The sequence below is a fragment of the Oncorhynchus tshawytscha genome, linkage group LG18 (genome assembly GCF_018296145.1).
Source record: "Oncorhynchus tshawytscha isolate Ot180627B linkage group LG18, Otsh_v2.0, whole genome shotgun sequence".
In the NCBI taxonomy this organism is placed as follows: domain Eukaryota; kingdom Metazoa; phylum Chordata; class Actinopteri; order Salmoniformes; family Salmonidae; genus Oncorhynchus; species Oncorhynchus tshawytscha.
The window spans coordinates 30,206,041-30,228,995 of NC_056446.1; the positions used below are offsets into that span (position 1 = coordinate 30,206,041).

A 22,955-nucleotide genomic window follows, 5' to 3' on the forward strand; every position below is an offset into this window, starting at 1 on the left:
ACCAATGATGTAGCTATATAAACGGAAGAATGAATAGGTATGTATATGTCTGCAACTGGTCCTTCTTTCAGTGGTTCTTTCAGCGCAGACCACTTCTGTTTTTCTGAGACTGAGCAGAGAGAGAGAAAAAGAGGTCCTCACACCTCATTCTTAAAAATAACATGGCTAGTAATTTCATGCATTCAAAATAATACAAATAAATATTGAGATGCATTTGCATTTTGCAACTCAAAATATCATAACAGTAAATATATAGAAATAAAATATATATAAATATATATAATATAAAAATCTACGTAACAGTAAAATTGAAATATGTCCTTGTCTTTCACAGTCTCCCTATCCACAACAGTGACAGATCTAAAGCCTGATAGAACAGTGACAGTCAGGTGGTGTCTATTCACTTTTGATGTAAAGTGTAACTCACACATCATTAGAGGTGTTACACTGAGCTGGTGGATGAGACAAGTACTGATCTGCAGGGAGACTCCAGATACCAGGTCACACAACATTCTCCCTGTGACTTCACTCTGTGACAATCCAGAGGGAGGACAACAACAGGAAGTGGACACGTCAGCTGACTGAAGGAGGAAAAGTGAAGACCTTCATTGACTTCACCTCCATGTTCTCGGGAAGGTATGTAGTATTCTTGTTATAATCCTATGTTATAATTTGTAAATAAGGTTAACAAGATCTGTAATGACATTAAAGTGAATGTCAAAGCTGATCCTTTCTCCTGATATCAGTGATTAGTGAACAAGCATACTGCTCTCTACTGTATGTGTCTGATGAGTTATTTAAAAATTAACTTAGAGAATATTCTTCTCCTAGTATCAGTCTACTCTTAGTATATGGCTACATTTCATTCAAAAAAAATGTCTTCCTTTCCTTCTTCCCTTATTCACTCCCCTTCATAGATCTGACAGGTGGTCGTAAGGAGTTGTTCCATGTAGTTTTCAGCCATATTTCACATTTCCAATCCTACCAGAGTTAAAGAGGGCAAAAGAGAGGGAACATTCACATCCCACAGGAATGACACACAGCCTTTACCTTTGTTGGAATTTCAAATGCTATCAGCAGTAAACTGGTGATTTTATCATGGGTGGCTGAGGTGTAAAACTGTGCTTCATTTCTACCATAACCCCTGACTTCTGACCCCTGGTTTAACCCGACAGTACCCCATGCCAGAGAGCAGGATCCACAACTACTACATGTATCATCTCTGCAAGTCTCTGGACCACATACACAAGTAATCAAAGATGAGCATTAGGAGAGCGGACTCCCTTCTGATGTGTGTGTGTGTCAAGGGTAATTTGAGTTAATTTTATTGACATGTATCTTCTCTCCCCACAGTCATGGTCTCTTCCACCGGTACATCAAACCAGAGAACATTCTGATTAAGGTGAGACAGATTCCCATAGACAGAGATGTATTGAGATTGGAGGAGAACTCTACTGAACCTACCATGATGGCACTAAGAATGCCATGACAAACACTCACAGTTACATTGTTACTATACTTTGTATTCAGTCACTGTTTTATGAAATTGGATGTTCAGTAAAATGATTCTTTATCATTTAAAAGCCACACATTCCAGCCTTCATCAGCAAACTTCATACAGTACTTGGTGGTAGGACAGTATAAAACACACACACAGTAGTAGTATTCTGTGTCTTCTCCCCTAAACAGAAGGACACTGAAGCTGGGGTACTTTGGCTCGTGTTAGAGTGTTTACTCCCGTCCTACACAGAGTAAATCTCTACACGTTGGTACAGAACCCCAGAGTGCCTCGTAACGGACAGACACAAGTATTCATTAATCAGGTAGCCTCCAGGGCTGTGTCTTGTACAAGATCATAAGGAACCAAACCAATCACATTATACTCTGACAGACGTACCAGTGAGTTGCACCACTAGGTGGTGCCATGTAACTAGTTAAAGGGAAGTGGGATCCTCTTCATGTCCTAAACCTAGTCCCTACTTGTTTAGTGCAAGTGTGTGCTTCCCAATAATATCTCCTTTCTCCTGAAGAGTGCACTCGTTCACTACTTCCCACAAATCTAAAATCATTGGACTGGTAGGAGTTTCCACCACCATATTTTTTTTAAATCAGAGAAGGGAAGTGAACAAGTGCACTTTGGGAGAAAGGAGAGACCATTGGGACATCACTTGTGTAACCCCGCCTCCACCCGTTTGATTATGCGAAACCCTCCACCTCTTCCTGTCTCTTGCAGCCTCTAGCCTCTCTTTCCTGGGGCAAACGAGCTGGACCAGGGCTCAAAGATACATGATGCCCCTGGAACGCCCAAAGTAGCTGTCCTCGGCAAATTCAAGCCGTGAGCAGAGACCTCTTATCATGACTGCTACTTTGTTATTGATAGAAGTCACTGCTTGAACATAGCCTAACTTTGACATATTCTGTCAGTTTCTGGAAAAGGGGTCTATTTCCCTTCAGCCAGGTCTCATACGATGCCCTTCAACTTTCATCAGAGAACAACTGTGGGACATGTCTATGTCCCTATTCCCTATGTAGTGCACTACTTTTGACCAGGGCCAATAGAGCTCTATACTTTATAGGGAATAGGGTTTCATTTGGGACGCACTGCAAGACAGGTTTATAGATATATATTTTACCATCTCCCCTTTTCAGAGAACAACTATATTTTACTATCCACATACAGTATAGGCCTGTATAGAGGCAGCAGGGTAGCCTAGTGGTTAGAGTGTTGAACTAGTAACTGAAAGGTTGCAAGTTCAAATCCCCAAGCTGACAAGGTACAAATCTGTCGTTCTACCACAGACAGGCAGTTAACCCACTGTTCCTAGGCCGTCATTGAAAATAAGAATGAGTTCTTAACTGACTTGCCTAGTTAAAATGTTACAGTACAGAGTGCTGTCCTCTTAATGTCCACACACTCTCCCTTCACCCATCCATATTTTTATAGGATCAATGTGGCGAGCTGATTGAAAAGCAAAGCTATCCATGTTACTAGGCCCACAGTTGAACTTGGGACGTATTAACGCAGTGTGATGTGGTGACTCATGTAAAGTGTGTGTGTGTTGTGCCATGGCAAGCTGCCAGACAGAGTCAGCAGGATCCTGAAGAGAGAGGGTGCTGGGGACCACCCTAGGCATGGCAGACTGGTGACCCCTCAGACACATGTAAACCCATGTGGCACTTAAAGATGCTAACCTAGAACTGTGGTACACTGTAGCCTACTGTACACCGACATCCACAATACTTCCCCTTAGACACCCTCTCTACTTGTATAAACCTTGCTGTCTGTCTCCAACATTTGCAACATTGTTTCAATATTCAAATTCGATCTCCAGCTGTCCAATAGTAATGACTAGCTCCTCAGAACAAGTGTCCTGACGAGAGAGCACATTTCTATGCCAGGTGAAATCGCACCTCATCTCATTGTTATGGATGTGTCCAAATTAACTTCACTAGAAAACAGCTTAAACAAAGGCAAACGAGGCTACTGTTGTTATTCTGTCTGCACTGTTTGACGTGACGTAGTTGGCTAGCATTAAGCAAGGGGTAATAACGTTACCAACCAGTTGGGCAATGGAACATTTAGAACCAACGACTGGGACGCGTCCATAGATACAAAAAGACTTAATGACTGGGTCACATCTGGCAACAGAACCGATAGAATGAACGACCAGCCGGCTTCAGTAGCAACCTTAGATTTGTGTCAGGACTATATCTTGTGAAAGGATGAAATAGCATGAATACTTTTATGAAATTATGTCAATCATTATTTGAATATGTTCGTAATCTATTGTATAAAAGTGGTTTGCCCCGACAACACCTGTGCCAATACATACTCCAAATACAGGCTTCCCTGGCATTATCACTTACAGTGCCTTGCAAAAGTATTCGGCCCCCTTGAACTTTGTGATCTTTTGCCACATTTCAGGCTTCAAACATAAAGATATAAAACTGTATTTTTTTGTGAAGAATCAACAAGTGGGACACAATCATGAAGTGGAACAACATTTATTGGATATTTCAAACTTTTTTAACAAATCAAAAACTGAAAAATTGGGCGTGCAAAATTATTCAGCCCCTTTACTTTCAGTGCAGCAAACTCTCTCCAGAAGTTCAGTGAGGATCTCTGAATGATCCAATGTTGACCTAAATGACTAATGATGATAAATACAATCCACCTGTGTGTAATCAAGTCTCCGTATAAATGCACCTGCGCTGTGATAGTCTCAGAGGTCCGTTAAAAGCGCAGAGAGCATCATGAAGAACAAGGAACACACCAGGCAGGTCCGAAATACTGTTGTGAAGAAGTTTAAAGCCGGATTTGGATACAAAAAGATTTCCCAAGCTTTACATATCCCAAGGAGCACTGTGCAAGCGATAATATTGAAATGGAAGGAGTATCAGACCACTGCAAATCTACCAAGACCTGGCCGTCCCTCTAAACTTTCAGCTCATACAAGGAGAAGACTAATCAGAGATGCAGCCAAGAGGCCCATGATCACTCTGGATGAACTGCAGAGATCTACAGCTGAGGTGGGAGACTCTTTATGGAAGAGTGGCAAGAAGAAAGCCATTTCTTAAAGATATCCATAAAAAGTGTTGTTTAAAGTTTGCCACAAGCCACCTGGGAGACACACCAAACATGTGGAAGAAGGTGCTCTGGTCAGATGAAACCAAAATTGAACTTTTTGGCAACAATTCAAAACGTTATGTTTGGCGTAAAAGCAACACAGCTCATCACCCTGAACACACCATCCCCACTGTCAAACATGGTGGTGGCAGCATCATGGTTGGAGCCTGCTTTTCTTCTGCAGGGACAGGGAAGATGGTTAAAATTGATGGGGAGATGGATGGAGCCAAATACAGGACCATTCTGGAAGAAAACCTGATGGAGTCTGCAAAAGACCTGAGACTGGGACGGAGATTTGTCTTCCAACAAGACAATGATCCAAAACATAAAGCAAAATCTACAATGGAATGGTTCAAAAATAAACATATCCAGGTGTTAGAATGGCCAAGTCAAAGTCCAGACCTGAATCCAATCGAGAATCTGTGGAAAGAACTGAAAACTGCTGTTCAGAAATGCTCTCCATCCAACCTCACTGAGCTCGAGCTGTTTTGCAAGGAGGAATGGGAAAAAATTTCAGTCTCTCGATGTGCAAAACTGATAGAGACATACCCCAAGCGACTTACAGCTGTAATTGCAGCAAAAGGTGGCGCTACAAAGTATTAACTTAAGGGGGCTGAATAATTTTGCACGCCCAATTTTTCAGTTTTTGATTTGTTAAAGTTTGAAATATCCAATAAATGTCGTTCCACTTCATGATTGTGTCCCACTTGTTGATTCTTCACAAAAAAAATAGTTTTATATCTTTGTTTGAAGCCTGAAATGTGGCAAAAGGTCGCAAAGTTCAAGGGGGCCGAATACTTTCGCAAGGCACTGTAAATATTGTACTTGTTAGTTGATTTCACAGGCATATTTCAATCTCTGGTTGGACAAAAGTTATATTTATCCAATTCTGATAAAGATGACTATAGATGCTGTCTTGTCCCTCTAGCCCAGAGAGGAGTCACATCGCCAGGCCTTGGACAGCTGTACACCGCCCCCGGATAGGACCAGTGGAGACCCAAAACACTGACTGCCTCACTACTCCCAGCCCCATAATACTGGTGTGGGAGGTAAAGTCACAATTTGGTGGTTTAATACAGGTTCCAAGAAACCCTCCATTCAGCTCTTTTAGAGCCACAGCTAAACAGTTGGTCCAACAGACTTGTGTTAAGCCTCAAGACTGATTTCATTTGAATTAACTACTAGGTCTCATGTGCCCATACAATACTACTAAAACAAACAGTGCTGAAGCTAAACTCATGAGAAACATTTAGAGGAAAGTCCTCTGGTGACTGACTGTCCATTCAGCCCACTAGTAAAAGACTGGAGGTCAGAGACAAACAAGGTCTATCAAAGCTGTTTAATAGGAGTCACACAGTGGGGGAAAAAAAACACTCCCACTGTTAGACCTTGGAGAATCCTTCCACTGCCTACCTGGGTGCATCACATCCTCCCTATTCAGGGAGGTGAAACTGTCAGGGGCGAACTTCCCGGAAGCTTCGTAGCACTACGATCATGCTTATAGAAGTCCATTGTCAGCAATGGTTGGAAGATGACCTTAGAGCTACAAAGCTTTAAGCAATGCAATGAATAGACCATTTTCACCGAATACATTCCGATGTGAACGTTTCACTCCCCTGAGCTAGCCCGAGCACTCATACCACCAAGTATTGATGTTCAAGAAGTGTCAGTTGTCTGGATCACATAACTCCTGTACCGCCATAGTCCACACAACCATAACGCCAGTTCAGGCATATGTTATATTTGTTATATACTAGGTAGGTAAGTGAATTGACACGTTTAGAGTACTGGTACCTATTAATGGGTGAGAGACCTATGTTAGCAGTAGTCTTCCATGTTTTACCTGAGCTCTGAGTGATGGCTGAATTAGACGGCTCCTAGCTTAGCCTATGGCCCGGTCCTAAATCAACCTCTAGCACCTACGACCTGTGCCCTCGTGCAAATCTGAGAGGATTGGATAGGCATAGAAGCAATATAGTGAAAATTGAATAAAGTGTTTCAGGGAAATGTGGTGCTATATCTACCTACATAATCCAGGTCTCCGCAAGGGCATAGGGTGCAGGGGTGATTTTGGGAGTGGACATACCTGCCTACATAGTGGTCTGCAGCAACAGGCTAGCTTTCAGCACTACCTATTAGATAGCGGTTTCCATGGAGACAAACATATCATTAAGAAAAATACACCTGAATTCTCTTTATGTACAACAGAAAAGCAAAAACAACCTGCATATTCAAGATGAATTTTTAATATTATTATGTATATATTTTTCTGCATTAGAAATATCACTATTTTCTGAAATGAAGAACTTCCAACTGGTGTAATAATTTCACCCATAAATCATCAAAATACAATATTTACATATAATACAGAGCCCATTTTTAAATCTGAAATAATATTAAAATAAATGTTCAATAGATATAAAAAGGTTTTCATTCTATTTATATTTTTAACAGCCTTGTCAGGGGAGTCCTTGCACACTCCAAAATTGTAAAGCCATTCTCTAACTATTAAGTGCAAACAATTCTCATTTTTTTCCTTCTTTAGACCCCTATGATTGCAGCGTTCATACAGATACCTCGCATCAACCCAAGTGCATCCAAAGGCTGTCTTCAAATATCTTGTTTTTGTCCCATTATAATTATGAATTAAAAATGAACACAGAACAGAAAGAAACAAAATAATCAGTGCAAAATACTCAAGGTGTGATGTTCTGATATAAATTAAAAACAGTTTATTTTATTCTTGTAGTTAAAGGAAGCTAACTCCTCTGGTCTCCCTTTGCTGTGAACATGAGATCAAACTGTACCAGGGTTAGTCAGGGATGAGGGACTAGTGAGAAGAGATAGCACCTGTCCCTAAACAGCCCCTAACCCTTAGGTACTCAGGTAGATCTGAGGACTGGATAGGGGAAGAAATGTGGCTCCTACCATATTGATTAAACCTATCCAAATATTTCAGATCTACACAAAATGTCAGAAGTAGTAGTGGCTAGGGGTTGTGTTTCTGCACCGGGCTAAGCTATTAGAGAGTCTGAAAACAAGCCCGAGCTCTTCCAGGGTTTGTTTCTGGAGCGGACTAGAGAAGGTTGAGGGGGAACAGAGGTGGAAACAAATAAAACACAGCCCTGCCAGCCTCCTGTCCCTGAACAACAGTTTCAATGCTCATGGACCATTTCAAGCTTTCTGCATGATCCTTTACACCCCTTTCAGACTGTGGGCCTCTCCACCTATCCTCACTGGCCCACGTAAGCTATCTATCCTATCTAAAGACGAACAGAACAAAAAGAGACTTTCAGTGGTGGTGAAGGTGTGAGAGTGAAGAACAGCACTAATGGGCTATGGCGAGGTGTGGCCAGGTCATCCTGTCCCATCTGTCGTCTGGTGGAGCTCGGTTTAGTTTAGCAGCACTAGCACCAGGGCTATACTACAGTCCCACTAGGAGAGTTGGTCGGGTTCTGAGATGGCAGTAAGCCCTGCAGGGGAGGAGAGGGGAATGAGTTAGAGGAGGAGAGACTTTTTGGACACTCAGAAAGGAAACAACAATGCTATTTGAAACTTGTCATCAATGGGAAACAGTAGGTTACCATCATCATCACAAAAAATGTTTTTAGCACCAAAACAAATCCATAACATTTCTAAATTGCCAATTAAGCTCCTGGATTGATAACCATCCCTGTAAGGGTATCAGTGGGCAAAAGAGGATGCTGCATAGCAAACCTAAACTGCCAATCAATAGTCAATCAACATTTTCAGAAATCTATGAGAAGTGTCTAGTCTAGGTGCCAGATGTCAAACTATAGTGTCTAGGGGAAGATCTCAATTGCATACTCCTTGCGTCCTCATCTCCTTCTCAAAACCCATTGGAGAAGGTCAGAGGGGCAGGACCTCTGGCTTTCTCATCCAATAGGTTTCGAGAAGGATTCAATTGAGATCTTCCCTAGCGGTTGGAAGTGGCTAGGGGTCTAGACTCACCATTTTACCAGACCTGGCATAGTGTTGAAAGGGGTAGAGGCTAGGGGTCTAGACTCACCACTTTCCCGGGCCTGGCCCATGTGCAAATGAAGCCCTCCTGGCAGGCTGTGACCAGACAGTCCTCCAGGAAGATTAACACAGTGAGTCTCTCATGAGCGATCTTCTTACACACCAGTGGCTCCAGCAGAGGAATCTCCTCCATGCGCGGGCACAGCAGCGTGCCCAGAGTCTTAGCGGCATCCGCCTTGGCTGTCCGCGCCGCAGAGCTCAGTTGGTTGAGCTTGTCACTGCTCTTGCTGCTGATGTGGCCCATGCTGTGGTTGCGTTTGTGGTCCTTCTCGTGGCGCTCCTTGCGTGTGTCATGCAGCGACAGCGTGGCAAACTTGCTGACCCCGGTGGCGATGAAGGCGCTGTCGATGATGCTGCTTCCTTTGCTGCTCATGTGGCTGTTAGGCGTGGTGCTGCCCCCTGCGGGGCCAGTGGAGTGCGGCAGGCTGTTAGAGCGCGGCAGGGGAGCGGGGACTGAGTTAGAGAGGGTGCCACTGTTACCACTGCTACTGCTCACGGTGTTGTTGCCATTGGTGCCAGGTGGGTTAGTAGTAGTAGTAATAGTAGTAGTAGTAGTATTAGTGGCCGACCCAGTAGCTGGGGGGCTGGTGGCACTCATAACGTTTGTGTGAGTTCTGGTGCGTGACAGGGGCAGGTGGGGGAACAATATGTCCTCAGTCAGGTCCCACAGACACAGCTGGGTGTCCTGTCCCACTGAGCCGAAGCGATAGGTCACGCTGACCGGCCTGCCGTCTGTAGAGTTCCTCTTGGAGAGATGTGATTGGGAGCTGTTGGCCCGGTCCCGCCCACCTGCAAAATGGATCTGCTCGTGGAACTCCTCGTCGCTCCCGCTGAACTCTGCGGGCGGGTCGCTGTCCTCCACACTGGTCGTACAGTGGTCGAACGCCACTACGCTCACCCACGACTTATGGCCGTGGCCCCTGGCAATCACCCTGCAGTCTGAGAAGGACCAGACTGTCACCAGGTCATCCTCCCCCCCAGCCACTATGTAGCGTCCGTCTGGACTCCAGCACACACACAGTAGTCCACCGAAGTAGCTCTTCATGGTGCCATGCAGCTCGGCCGCGTCAAAGCCAAACACACGCAGGAAGCCGTCCTGACTGGCGCACGCCAGGAACTTCCCATCGGGGGAGAAGGCGAACTCGTTCAGCGCCCCCTCACCCACTGTCCAGCGCAGTAAGGGGTTGCGGGCCGACTTGCTCTTGCAGGTGTGCACGGCGTAGCCATCGCCCTGTTTGAGGAGCTGGTAGTGGGGTGGTGTGGTGCCACAGGTGTGCTCTACGTTGTACAGGTACAGGCTGCCGCTGGAGTGAGCCACCAGGAAGAGGCTCTCTGAGCCAGGGACCCACCGCACACACGTCACACCAGACTTGTCTATGAGTCTCTGAGGGTAAGGGACGGAGAGACGTAGACGTGAGTGTTGTCAAACATGCATTCAAAAGAAAACGTTTTAAACCGAGGACATGCTACCCAAACCTGTCTAAGTTCCAATAGTCACACTACCGTAACACCTAAACAGATGCCCAACACATCGTGTGGATATGGGAACGGAACAGTCATATTCTAATTTGCATTGGAAGACAGTTTCCTCCCAGGTGAGGAAAGTCAACCACATACAGTGGGGCAAAAAAGTATTTAGTCAGCCACCAATTGTGCAAGTTCTCCCACTGAAAAAGATGAGGCATGTAATTTTCATCATAGGTACACTTCAACTATGACAGACAAAATGAGAAAGAAAACCCCAGAAAAGGATAGGATTTTTAATGAATTTATTTGCAAATTATGGTGGAAAATAAGTATTTGGTCAATAACAAAAGTTTCTCAATACTTTGTTATATACCCTTTGTTGGCAATGACAGAGGTCAAACGTTTTCTGTAACTCTTCACAAGGTTTTCACACACTGTTGCTGGTATTTTGGCCCATTCCTCCATGCAGATCTCCTCTAGAGCAGTGATGTTTTGGGGCTGTTGCTGGGCAACACAGACTTTCAACTCCCTCCAAATATTTCTACGGGGTTGAAATCTAGATCTAGACTGGCTAGGCCACTCCAGGACCTTGAAATGCTTCTTACGAAGCCACTGCTTCGTTGCCCGGCGGCGTGTTTGGGATCATTGTCATGCTGAAAGACTCAGCCACGTTTAATCTTCAATGCCCTTGCTGATGGAAGGAGGTTTTCACTCAAAATCTCACGATACATGGCCCCATTCATTCTTTCCTTTACACGGATCAGTCGTCCTGGTCCCTTTGCAGAAAAACAGCCCCAAAGCATGATGTTTCCACCCCCATGCTTCACAGTAGGTATGGTGTTCTTTGGATACAACTCAGTATTCTTTGTCCTCCAAACACGACGAGTTGAGTTTTTACCAAAAAGTTATATTTTGGTTTCATCTGACCATATGACATTCTCCCAATCTTCTTCTGGATCATCCAAATGCTCTCTAGCAAACTTCAGACGGGCCTGGACACGTCTGGCACTGCAGGATTTGAGTCCCTGGCAGCGTAGTGTGTTACTGATGGTAGGCTTTGTTACTTTGGTCCCAGCTCTCTGCAGGTCATTCACTAGGTCCCCCCGTGTGGTTCTGGGATTTTTGCTCACCGTTCTTGTTATCATTTTGACACCACGGGGTGAGATCTTGCGTGGAGCCCCAGATCGAGGGAGATTATCAATGGTCTTGTATGTCTTCCATTTCCTAATAATTGCTCCCACAGTTGATTTCTTCAAACCAAGCTGCTTACCTATTGCAGATTCAGTCTTCCCAGCCTGGTGCAGGTCTACAATTGTTTCTGGTGTCCTTTGACAGCTCTTTGGTCTTGCCCATAGTGGAGTTTGGTGTGTGACTGTTTGAGGTTGTGGACAGGTGTCTTTTATACTGATAACAAGTTCAAACAGGTGCCATTAATACAGGTAACGAGAGGAGGACAGAGCAGCATCTTAAAGAAGAAGTTACCGGTCTGTGAGAGCCAGAAATCTTGCTTGTTTGTAGGTGACCAAATACTTATTTTCCACCATAATTTGCAAATTAATTCATAAAAAATCCTACAATGTGATTTTCTGGATTTTTTTTTTCTCATTTCATCTGTCATAGTTGAAGTGTACCTATGATGAAAATTACAGGCCACTCATCTTTTTAAGTGGGAGAACTTGCACAATTGGTGGCTGAATAAATACTTTTTTGCCCCACTGTACATTGATATTAGAGGTTGACCGATTAATCGGAATGGCCGATTAATTAGGACCGATTTCAAGTTTTCAGAACAATCGGAAATCGTTATTTCTGGACACCGATTTGGCCATTTTTTTTTACAGCTTTATTTAATCTTTATTTAACTAGGCCAGTCAGTTAACTGTTAAAGATAGGGCTGATTACTGCCCCCTTTGGAGGAATTGCGTGCCCATAGTAAACAGAAAAAAAATCTGTCAAAAATTGCTAATATATGCATATAAAAATTATTATTGAATAGAAAACTCTAAAGCTTCTAAAACCGTTTAAATTATGTCTCTATGTAAACCAGAACTCTCAGGGCACTAATTCTCCCAAACTCTCTCTTGTCATCATAAAAGTTGGCCCAACTTTGACGTCATCGCCCCCACCCTTCCCAAGCACCTACAGTCCTGGGAACAGTTTCTATGTCTTCAGCGCGATTTCTGCTTTCAATGGGGCTTCTCATTGTGAGAATCGCGCGCTCACAAGAGTTTTGGCGGGCGAAACCTTTCGGTCACGCGAAAAAACAGGTTACTCTCATGCGCGCTCTGCTCGGGTGATGTCTTTCTTCCAAGATTGATTAAACGACGCGTGTGTTTCTGATCGTCCTCAGGATTGCTGTGAACCTAGATAACATGCTAACGCTGTGTTCTGAACATAGTTTGACAAGTTTAGTCGACATATAATATGTAATTTCGACGTTTTGGTGCGCATCCACTCAACTTTTTGGCCGCATTTCAACCGGAATATGTCGTGTTTGATCACCGAAAGACAGACTTCAAAACTAAAGCTGTTTTTGGTAAGTATAAACCCTTCCACGTCTTCTGATGGAAGAACAGCAAAGGTAAGGGAATATTTATGTGTTTATTATGGGTTTCTGTGGACTCCGAAGTAGAGGAGCCATAATGCTAATTTCTGAGCGCCGTCTCATATTATTACATAGTGAACGAAATCTGTAACGTTAAAAATAAATGTAACACAGCGATTGCATTTAGAAGAAGTGTATCTTTCTATATATATGTAGAACATGCATATTTAGTCAAAGTTTATGATGTGTATTCCTTGTTAGCTGACGGCATCTGCCGGAGCTATCGTCATTTCTCCGGACATTTGAGTAGCATTTTCTGAACAACGCGTCATTGTAAACAGAGATTTATGGATATATATAGCATATTATTGAAAAAAACATAAATGTACTGTGTAACATGTTATATTACTGTCATCTGATGAAGATTTCAAAAGGTTAGTGAAATTATGTTTCTTTTAATCCTGCGTTTGGTGATTGCATATTTTGTTCTATTTGGCTATGGAAATTAGCTGTGTCTTCGGTGGTGGTTTGACATAAATATGTGCTATGTTTTTGCCGTAAAACATTTTAGAAATCTGACTTGCTGGGTAGATAAACAAGTTGTTTATCTTTCATTTGAGCTATTGGACTTGTTAATGTGTGGAGGTTAAATATTTTTAAGAATATTTTTTGCGTTCCATGCGCCACATTCCAGCTGACGGTGGGAGGGCCGGTTCCCAATTGGGACTCAAGATCCTCAACAGGCTAAGAACACATTTTTATTTTCAATGACGGCCTAGGAATGAGGCAGAACGACAGATTTTTACCTTGTCAGCTCGGGGGATTCAATCTTGCAACCTTACAGTTAACTAGTCCAACGCTCTAACCACCTGCCTCACATTGCACTCCACGAGGAGACTGCCTGTTATGCGAATGCAGTAAGCCAAGGTAAGTGGCTAGCTAACATTAAACTTCTTATAAAAAACAATCATAATCACTAGTTAACTACACATGGTTGATGATATTACTAGTTTATCTAGCGTGTCCTGTGTTGCATATAATCGATGCGGTGCATAGCGTTGCTCCAATGTGTACCTAACCATAAACATCAATGCCTTTCTTAAAATCAATACACAGAAGTATATATTTTTAAACCTGCATATTTTGCTGAAAGAAATCCAGATTAGGAGGCAATATTAACCAGGTGAAATTGTCTCACTTCTCTTGCATTCATTGCACACAGAGTCAGTTATATGCAACAGTTTGGGCCGCCTAATTTGCCAGAATTTTACGTAATAATGACATAACATTGAAGGTTGTGCAATGTAACAGGAATATTTAGACTGATGGATGCCACCCGTTAGATAAAATACCGAACGGTTCCGTATTTCACTGGAAGAATAAACGTCTTGTTTTCGAGATGATAGTTTCCGGATTCAACCATATTAATGACCTACGGCTCGTATGTGTGTGTGTTATAATATTATAATTAAGTCTATGATTTGATAGAGCAGTCTGACTGAGCAGTGGTAGGCAGCAGCAGCAGCTCGTAAGCATTCATTCAAACAGCACATTTGTGCGTTTGACAGCAGCTGTTTATGACTTCAAGGCTATCAACTCCAGAGATTAGGCTGGTGTAGCCGATGTGAAATGGCTAGCTAGTTAGCGGGGTGCGCGCTAATTGCGTTGCAAACGTCACTCGCTCTGAGACTTGGAGTAGTTGTTCCCCTTGCTCTGCATGGGTAACACTGCATCGAGGAAGGCCGTTGTCGTTGTGTTCCTGGTTCGAGCCCAGGTAGGAGCGAGAAGAGGGACGGAAGCTATACTGATACACTGGCAATACTAAAGTGCCTATAATAACATCCAATAGTCAAAGGTATATGAAATACAAATCGTATAGAGAGAAATAGTCCTATAATTCCTATAATAAACGGCAAGTGCTTACCTGGGAATATTGAAGACTCATGTTAGAAGGAACCACCAGTTTTCATATGTTCTCATGTTCTGAGCAAGGAACTTAAACGTTAGCTTTTTTACATGGCACATATTGCACTTACTTTCTTCTCCAACACTTTGTTTTTGCATTATTTAAACCAAATTGAACATGTTTCATTATTTATTTGAGGCTAAATGTATTTTATTGATGTATTATATGAAGTTAAAATAAGTGTTCATTCAGTATTGTTGTAATTGTCATTATTACAAATAAATCAATTTTAAAAAGTCCTCCAATAATCAGTATCGGCGTTGAAAAATCATAATGAGTAGACCTCTACTGGATATTCAGTCACAGGAGACTCATCTTAGCCAGTCTGGCTAAAGTGAACTCTGCTGAACCCACCTCCTCATTGAAGAGCTTGCTGGTCTCCTTCTTGATGGGGTCGATGAGCTGCACCTGGCCAGCCGAGAAGCCCACCAGCAGGGAGACGCTCTCCGCCGTGGCCGTGAGGGGGTTGAAGTCGTGACACGTGGGCTGCGTTCCTTTGTAGATCCTCTTGTCTATGGGCTTGCTCAGGTCAGCAGCCTTGTGAAGAAACACAAGACAGTCAGAATCACATTTAGCAATTATCTTAGTTCAACATACACCTCAGTGATTTTACAAGGCCACTCCTGTCACTATAACACCTGCAGGTAATGCACTGACCTAATGAGAACCAGTGGTAATGCAACAGAAGGCCTATTAGCCAACTGAAATACAGACATGAAAGCATTGGACCTCTTGTCTGCAGTGAACTCAAGTAGCCTCAGCCCCACCGCTTCCTTTACTTCTCTCCAAGGACTTCCACCATCCTTCACACAACCCCCCCTAAAAACATCCTGGTGACCTACAAATCATTACCTAGCAAGTAGCAACATTCTGTCAAACTTGCCCAAGGACAATCATGTCAAGGGCATTAGAGGTATCGCATGTCTGCAAATTCTACTTTATTAGGCTACCTCAGAGGCACCAGACACCGGTCCTGCTGCCCAAACAATCATTAGCACCGGCAGAGAGCGAGACAGACTAAAAGAGAGACACAGACAGACAGATAGAAAAAGAGCTGTCCACTCCAGTGGGGAAATATAGGTTACCTTGCAGTGCCAGTGTCTACCAACAGTTGTCTTGGGCAGAGACAGGCTTATGGCGAGACAACTTGATTCTAACCAGACAGATGCTTGTGTAAACACTGAGGGGGTTATGTCAGTTATTTTTAGTTTTTTTAAATTTAACCTTTATTTAACTAGGCAAGTCGGATAAAAACTCATTCTTATTTACAATGACGGCTTACCAAAAGGCCTCCTGCGGGGATGGGGGCTGGGATAAAAATATAAAAATATAGGACAACACACACATCCCGACAAAGAGACAACACTAAATAAATAGACCCAAGACAACATAGCAGGGCAGCAGCACAACATGGCAGCAGGACAACATGGCAGCAGGACAAAAGAACAGCTGTTGTCAAATTGCTGTGGTCAGATTCATAGGTGTAAAACATCTAAGAGCACCGAGTTTGTGGACAGCTGGTCGGTACTAGGCAGTTGGTGGTACAGTAGGACGCTGTAGATGGATTTGAGGCCCCCGGAAAGTATAGGTTAGGTTATCACCCGTAAGATGAGTAGCGATATTGATGAGGGACAATAGTTTTTCCTGTCAGCATGAACTGACCAGGAAAACCTCCTGACCCTAGTTTTATAACTGGGGTCCAGACTTCAAGTGTTTCTTAGGAAATCCAGGAAACCTACTGGCCCAAGGGTTGATACTGTAGGCCTCTGGTGGTCTAACTCACCGTTTCCAAAACTAGATCCCAGGGCCCCCCTCCTGGGTGCACATTTTAGTTTTTGCCAAGCACTACACAACTGTGTAGGGTAAACATTAAAACATGCACCCCGGGGGGGGGGGCAGGACTGAGTTTGGGAAACCTTGGTCTAACTGAGTAGAGGACCAACGGAGGCAGTGAGGGAGGTAAGGCTGTCATAAGACTGTTGACAGTTCTGTCAGAGCAGGGCCAGCACTAATGAAATTAGGATCTTTGCAGGATCCATGCAGTTCCAAAGCCCTAATCTATCCACGGAACTTTTACTAATGTGAAACATCTCTGTGTCCCATCCAGTACAATATCCTGCTGATCTGTGTACCATCAGATGAATAATACCATGGCAAATTCAATCACACACCAAGGGCCACAACAGGGGGCACAGATATGATCCCTAACAGACCTAACTCTGAACTCCAGCATAAGAGAGATAAAAGTGTGAGTGACTGCACACTGGACTGGGTCAGTGAGAAAAAAAAAAACATTTTGCCAATTAGGCAAGAGGATGCTTAGCCTTCTGCCTCCTGGTCATCAACTGAGAAATGTCCTCACAGACACTGCTAAAATATAATCCAATGCCACTATCAAATTAATTAAGAGATTTCAACAGACTAGGCTATGTCCTAAGTCTTTGGTAATGAGCGAGAGACTGTAGGCCTATTCACAAAGCCAACCCACTGGGCTCGCTGACATCTCAGCTGTTTGCTCGGTTTTCTAGTCAGGCAGTAGCTCTGCTGTCCTATACCTGATGGGTATACTACAAAGCAGGACCAATGAGTTAGCCAGCTATCTTTGAACACCAGAAATTACTATTGATTTTCTGGTTCATTAAGAAAGCTAAAATTAGATGTGTTTTTGGTTGTTCAGACAAATTAGACCATGCCGATTTCCTGCTTATCTTTTTTTTTTTTTAAATAGTTGGGGAAGTTAACTCACTGGCTAACTCATTGGTCCTGCTTTGTAGAATACCCCTCTAGTCTTCGCTGATTACAGGAAGGACTACAGAGACCTCAGTTCAGTCATGTACCGTGGCTATTGCCAAATAGCACGATATACACCGCCAAAGCCTAGTGGTTAGCTTCTTCCAAAATCAAGCTTCTCTTGGTAACAGCAGATAATCCCCTCCTGCAGACAGACAAACTGCAGACAGTTCAGGTCAGAGCATGTATAAAATGTTTGCAATGTGCTCGTTAGCATTTAGTTTGCATTCTCTATGGGATGTTACATGTACGTGTTAGCATTGCTAACGTTCGGATAACAGAGGCTCAGTGGGGTTTGAAAAAATGCGCCCCTTGTGCCGGTATTACCGAATATCCTGGAATCGCACAAGGTCAGTATGAAGGTACAACAATCTGGATACCGTCCAAGCAACTAATCACTTTGCTAGATAGCGATATCTACTAAATTAGCAAATCAAATGCACAACTGCAGAGCATTTAGCACATTTTAGACAGTTAACTTAGAAGTTACAAGATATCTAGCTGGCAAACATTTAGTTGTGAATTCCGTACTGAAACTATATCACCTAGTGCTTCCTGCACAACAGTGAGTGACTCACAAGGCTCTGGTCTCCTTGTTGTGTGCTTGTAAACAAACACCACGTGACTGGGGCCTAACGGTAAGCTTCATAATGAAACATTATGTGACAGCTGAAATTATTAACATATTACACAAGTTGACTGCAGTTATTTACTTGAAAAGTAGCTTCAAATATTCAAATGTATTAAAAATGTTCGAAGACTTATTACAACGATATTGAAAAACCATCCCATGCCTTTCCAAATACCCCGGTATACCACTAAAACCAACATCCATTAGTCAGAAACACTTGCAAAAATTGAGGTGATAACTTAAACTTAAAATATCTTACAATCACCCACACAAATCTACTCCATCCTCGAAGTCCCCATGTTAACACCAACTAGGCCAACACAGCAAGTCCTAGAAGCAGTCCAACATCTTCCTCATCATAATAGAAATGCCCAAGCAGCCACAACACACGATAAGTTAATGGTGTCTGACAATGTGATGTAAGTTTAACTTGTTTTATGTTTTGAACAAGTTTAGAAATGTGAAGACACAAACAATAGGACATATCATCATCGTCATTATCACGAGATGCCTTAAACAGCTCGATGCAATGACATCATCCCTGCCACTATCAGACAAAACATTTGCATATCATCATCCAGAAACACAGCTCGCTTCCAACCAAACACTTTCACAATAAACAGTACCAAGCTGGCTTTGGGGCCTTGAAGGACTAGCATAGGACACATAACTAGTTGTCTATAGAGTAGTTGACTATTCTATGATCGCAAAGAACCTGTGCAGAGTAAATAAAAAAAGAGCACTAAAAACACACCACTGTTGTCAGTTATCACTCTAACCTCAAAATACACAATATGTATATTACTTAACGTGTCGCATTTAACGTACTCTGCAACTGCAGAAGATGTCAATCAACATGTCAGAACTGAAGACGGGCAGCTCCAAGGTTAAAGCGTGCATATTCACATAGCTAGAGAAAACAAACAGTCCAAGAGGCCATTCACTTGAATCGAACCGGTTAGTTGGCTAACTAGGTGGGCGATATGCACATACCAGCACTTCTCCACAGGGTGCGGGCAAAACAAACTGTGGCGATGCTACTAACTAGCTAGTTAGCCACCATAGCTAAGTGGCCTACTCTGGCTAGCTATCTGCGCACGTCAGTGAAACTTCTAAACTGGACAGCACATTGCTATGCATTTGAACACGCACATTAGCTTTTTAATAATAAAAGTTGTCATCTTTGAGTGCTGTTTACCTTTCTTACGCCTTTGTAGATGTAAAAGTACAGTTCCCGGCCCACATTGAAACAGATTCTGTCGCCGTTGCCTGACTGGTCGTTCACGTTCACGAATGAGACTTTTACCGGATTTGAGCCCTGTGAATTAAAAGGCACCCTGTTAGGGCGGCTATATTCGGAGTGAGTGAGGAGTTTATAGACACCTTCCCGAGTGGTGAATTGAGTTTTAATTTCGTTCATCTCCTTCCCTCCTCCCTCCGCAGCCATCTTGGAAATTGGCGTTCATCCTGTCCAAAACCCGGATCTTACCAACGATATGTATTCATCCTGGATGATAGACCGAGACTGGGTATTAAAGCCAACGCGCACCCATCTTGGTACTCCTCCTCCGTAAAAAAAAAAAAAAAAAAAAAAAAAGATTTGGAAGTTATATAAATGCTTGAATAATGTTTAAATTCATTTTTGGTACGTGTATTATATTACAGACACCTTAATACATAGTTTTAAATTGTATAATGTGAGCTAAACATTTAAAAAAAAATATATATATATACAGTACCTGTCAAAAGTTTGGACACACCAACTCATTCAAGGGTTTTTCTTTATTTTTTGAACTATTTTCTACATTGTAGAATAATAGTGAAGACATCAAAACTATTAAATAGCACATATGGAATCATGTAGTAACCAAAAAGGTGTTATATAAATCAAATATATTTTATATTTGAGATTCTTCAAAGTAGCCAACATTTGTCTTGATGACAGTGTTGCACACTCTTGACATTCTCTCAACCAGCTTCATGAGGTAGTCACCTGGAATGCATTTCAATTAACAGATGTGCCTTGTTAAAAGTTGATTTGTGCAATTTCTTTCCTTCTTAATGCGTTTGAGCTAATCAGTTGTGTTGTGACAAGGTAAGGGTGGTATACAGAAGATAGCCCTGTTTGGTAAAAGACCAAGCCCATATTACGGCAAGAAAAGCTCAAATAAGCAAAGAGCAATGAGAGACCATCATTACTTTAAGACATGAAGGTCAGTCAATCTGGAAAATTTGAAGACCTTAGAAAGTTTCTTCAAATGAAGTTGCAAAACCCATCAAGCGCTATGATTAAACTGGCTCTCTGAGGACCGCCACAAGAAAGGAAGACCCAGAGTTACTTCTGCTGCAGAAGATAAGTTCACTAGAGTTACCCAATCTCAGAAAATGCAGCCCAAATAAATGCTGTCACAGAGTTCAAGTAACAGATACATCTCAACATCAACTGTTCAAAGGAGACTGCGTGAATCAGGCCTTAATGGTCGAATTGCTGCAAAGAAACCACTGCTCAAGGACACCAATAAGAAGAAGAAGAGACTTGCTTGGGCCAAGAAACACGAGCAATGGACATTAGACCAGTGGAAATCTGTCCTTTGGTCTGATGAGTCCAAATTTGTGATTTGTGGTTCCAAACTCTGTCTCTTTGTGAAACACAGAGTAGGTAAACAGATGATCTCCGGCATGTGTAGTTCCCAACGTGAAGCATGGAGGAGGTGTGATGGTGTGGGGGTGTTTACTGGTGACACTGTCAGTGATGTATTTAGAATTCAAGGCACACTTAACCTGCTTGGCTGACCTGGCCTCCACAATCACCTGACCTCAACCCAATTCAGATGACCTAACACACCCCCAGGCTGTGTAAGGGCTATTTCACCAAGAAGGAGCGTGATGGAGTGCTGCATCAGATGACCTGGTCTCCACAATCCCCCGACCTCAACCAAATTGAGATGGTTTGGGATGAGTTGGACCGCAAAGTGAAGGAAAAGCAGCCAACAAGTACTCAGCATATGTGGGAAATCCTTCAAGATTGTTGGAAAATCATTCCAGTTGAAGCTGGTTGAGAGAATGCCAAGAGTGTGCAAAGCTGTCATCAAGGAAAGGGTGGCTACTTGAAAGAATATAAAATATACTTTTTTGGTTACGACATGATTCCATATGTGTTATTTCATAGATTTGATGTCTTCACTATTATTCTACAATGCAGAAAAAAATAAACCCTTGAAAGAGTAGGTGTGTCCAAACTTTTGACTGGTACTGATAGAGCATGCGCTCCTCAGTTGAGACCACAACCAACGCGCTAAAAGCTTCAATGTGTTAATACTTCAGTTTAGCGAGAGAAGTGAGGAATTTGGTGAGGCAAAATACATTAATAAACCCTCAACAAAATGCATGTGATAGTTTGTCTAGGTAGCAAAACGTTCCAGTGGAATTGCATGGACATATACTTTCTTATTGTGGAGAATTCGGTCCTTGAATCATGTTTTACCTTAGCCCATAGGCCGGCAGATGACGATATTGAGTCGTTTCATCATACCATCCAAAGGCAGTTTATGAAACGTGAATGAAACTGTGTATGATGTGAAACCATCCAAAGGTAAGATGAAATGGCTCAATATCGCCATCTGGTGGCCTTTAGGCTAGGTATCAAGCGAAAAACGCTTGTGAATGCTGCAAATGTCGAAGTAGTTCTAAAAAAGTAATCCTTCAATTTGGATATGACCATTTTACAATTGTGAAATGTATATTCATGTTGTGGATATTCATATTTAATTAATTTGATCGAGCCTACTACATTATTTTCTTCTGTAGCCCACTCTTCATCCATGCAACATCAGATCTCTATTTTATCTGATCACAATTCTTCTGAATTGAAAATAAATCACAGGGAACACGTCTAACCCAAATGTAAGGATACGCTTGAATGAATTAAATACGTTTATTACCATTCAAATTGCATACTCGAGTCATCCAGTCCCAATCATCAGAGTTGCAAGCGATTACATGTATTCCTTAACGTTCATTATTTGTCCGGTCCATAAGTTCCCCATATCATGATCTGAGTCAAAATTGAATTGTTCTGTCTCCTCTAGCAGTTGCCTCTCAATGTTTCCAGACATCAGGGGAGATGCAACTTCTCCAAACAACTAGATACATACTGCTTTACTCGCCTGTTGCTAATAGTGCCATCCTCTGGGCAGTCTCTGCTCAAACACACATGCCGGAGAATTCTGGTCTTTTCCATAATTTTCTGTTAGTTCATGATTTGACATTAGTCTTACCATGATGACTGCTAAAAATTAAGACACGAGTTGCATCGTACTGCATTCTCCATTATATACATTTTCTAATTTCAAATCAATCAAATCAAATTGTATTCGTCATGCTTTCGTAAACAACAGGTGTCAACTAACAGTGAACTGCTCACTTACGGCCCCTTTCCAACAATGCAGAGAAAATAGCCTACTCATGTTCCACTCAAACAAAATCAACATATTCCACATCTTGTTTATATCATCATTATAACTATATCAGCAGTAGTGTTACCATTAGGACACAAAAAAGGCCCTCTTGTTGAGGTAAAACCAAGCAAAATGATTTCTTTCTATAGACATACATGTGTATTAAGGATAGACAGGATCAAAGACTGTGGAAGTGAACTCTGTAGCCAATCTCCCAACACAGTTTCCGTGGCCTGGAACTGAACCATTACTCTAACACATCAGTTATTCTTTCTCAATCTCACTAGCCAAAAAAATAGTTGTTGCCTGTTATCTTTTCGGAGGCCTTCTGCCCTGCGTCTGTCTGTCCGAAGGTTTCTGGTGGGAGCAGATGGTTGGAAAGGCTATGGTTGGGCCTGCTGGTCCAGGCCTGACAGACGCTATCAGGACGC

General features: G+C 42.6%; 1 protein-coding gene and 1 long non-coding RNA gene across 7 annotated transcripts; one reads left to right on the plus strand and one right to left on the minus strand.

Moving 5' to 3' along the window:
* The first annotated feature begins 340 nt into the window (after positions 1 to 340).
* On the plus strand, positions 341 to 1,580 carry LOC112218116. The gene is made up of 3 exons (XR_002948571.2): positions 341 to 636; positions 1,176 to 1,249; positions 1,354 to 1,580. It is a non-coding gene; the product is annotated as an uncharacterized LOC112218116 (long non-coding RNA).
* A 5,273-nt stretch (positions 1,581 to 6,853) lies between these two features.
* Positions 6,854 to 22,955, minus strand: LOC112217875 (WD repeat-containing protein 20). 6 transcript variants are annotated; one of them, XM_042300922.1, is made up of 6 exons: positions 22,009 to 22,954; positions 19,557 to 19,630; positions 19,266 to 19,385; positions 15,001 to 15,183; positions 8,658 to 10,052; positions 6,854 to 8,100 (listed from the first exon to the last, which is right to left on the minus strand). In XM_042300922.1, exons 1-6 carry the CDS (start codon positions 22,031 to 22,033, stop codon positions 8,047 to 8,049), a joined length of 1,851 nt encoding a protein of 616 aa, XP_042156856.1. In that variant the 5' UTR covers positions 22,034 to 22,954; the 3' UTR covers positions 6,854 to 8,046. The 6 variants fall into 6 exon arrangements, with proteins under 6 accessions (XP_042156856.1, XP_042156855.1, XP_024234242.1 ...); XM_042300921.1 differs by having other exon boundaries at positions 19,557 to 19,633; XM_024378474.2 differs by lacking the exons at positions 19,266 to 19,385; positions 19,557 to 19,630 and having other exon boundaries at positions 22,009 to 22,955.

Excerpts from the sequence above, each read along its gene's own strand:
- LOC112217875 (XM_042300920.1), bottom strand. The coding sequence starts at position 19,514 with ATGGCTGCGGAGGGAGGAGGGAAGGAGATGAACGAAATTAAAACTCAA. Across the intron at positions 15,184-19,265 it reads TCTACAAAGGCGTAAGAAAG|GCTGCTGACCTGAGCAAGCC; the intron begins GTAAACAGCACT and ends TTTCTTCACAAG. Across the intron at positions 8,101-8,657 it reads GGGCCAGGCCCGGGAAAGTG|GGCTTACTGCCATCTCAGAA; the intron begins GTGAGTCTAGAC and ends CCTCCCCTGCAG.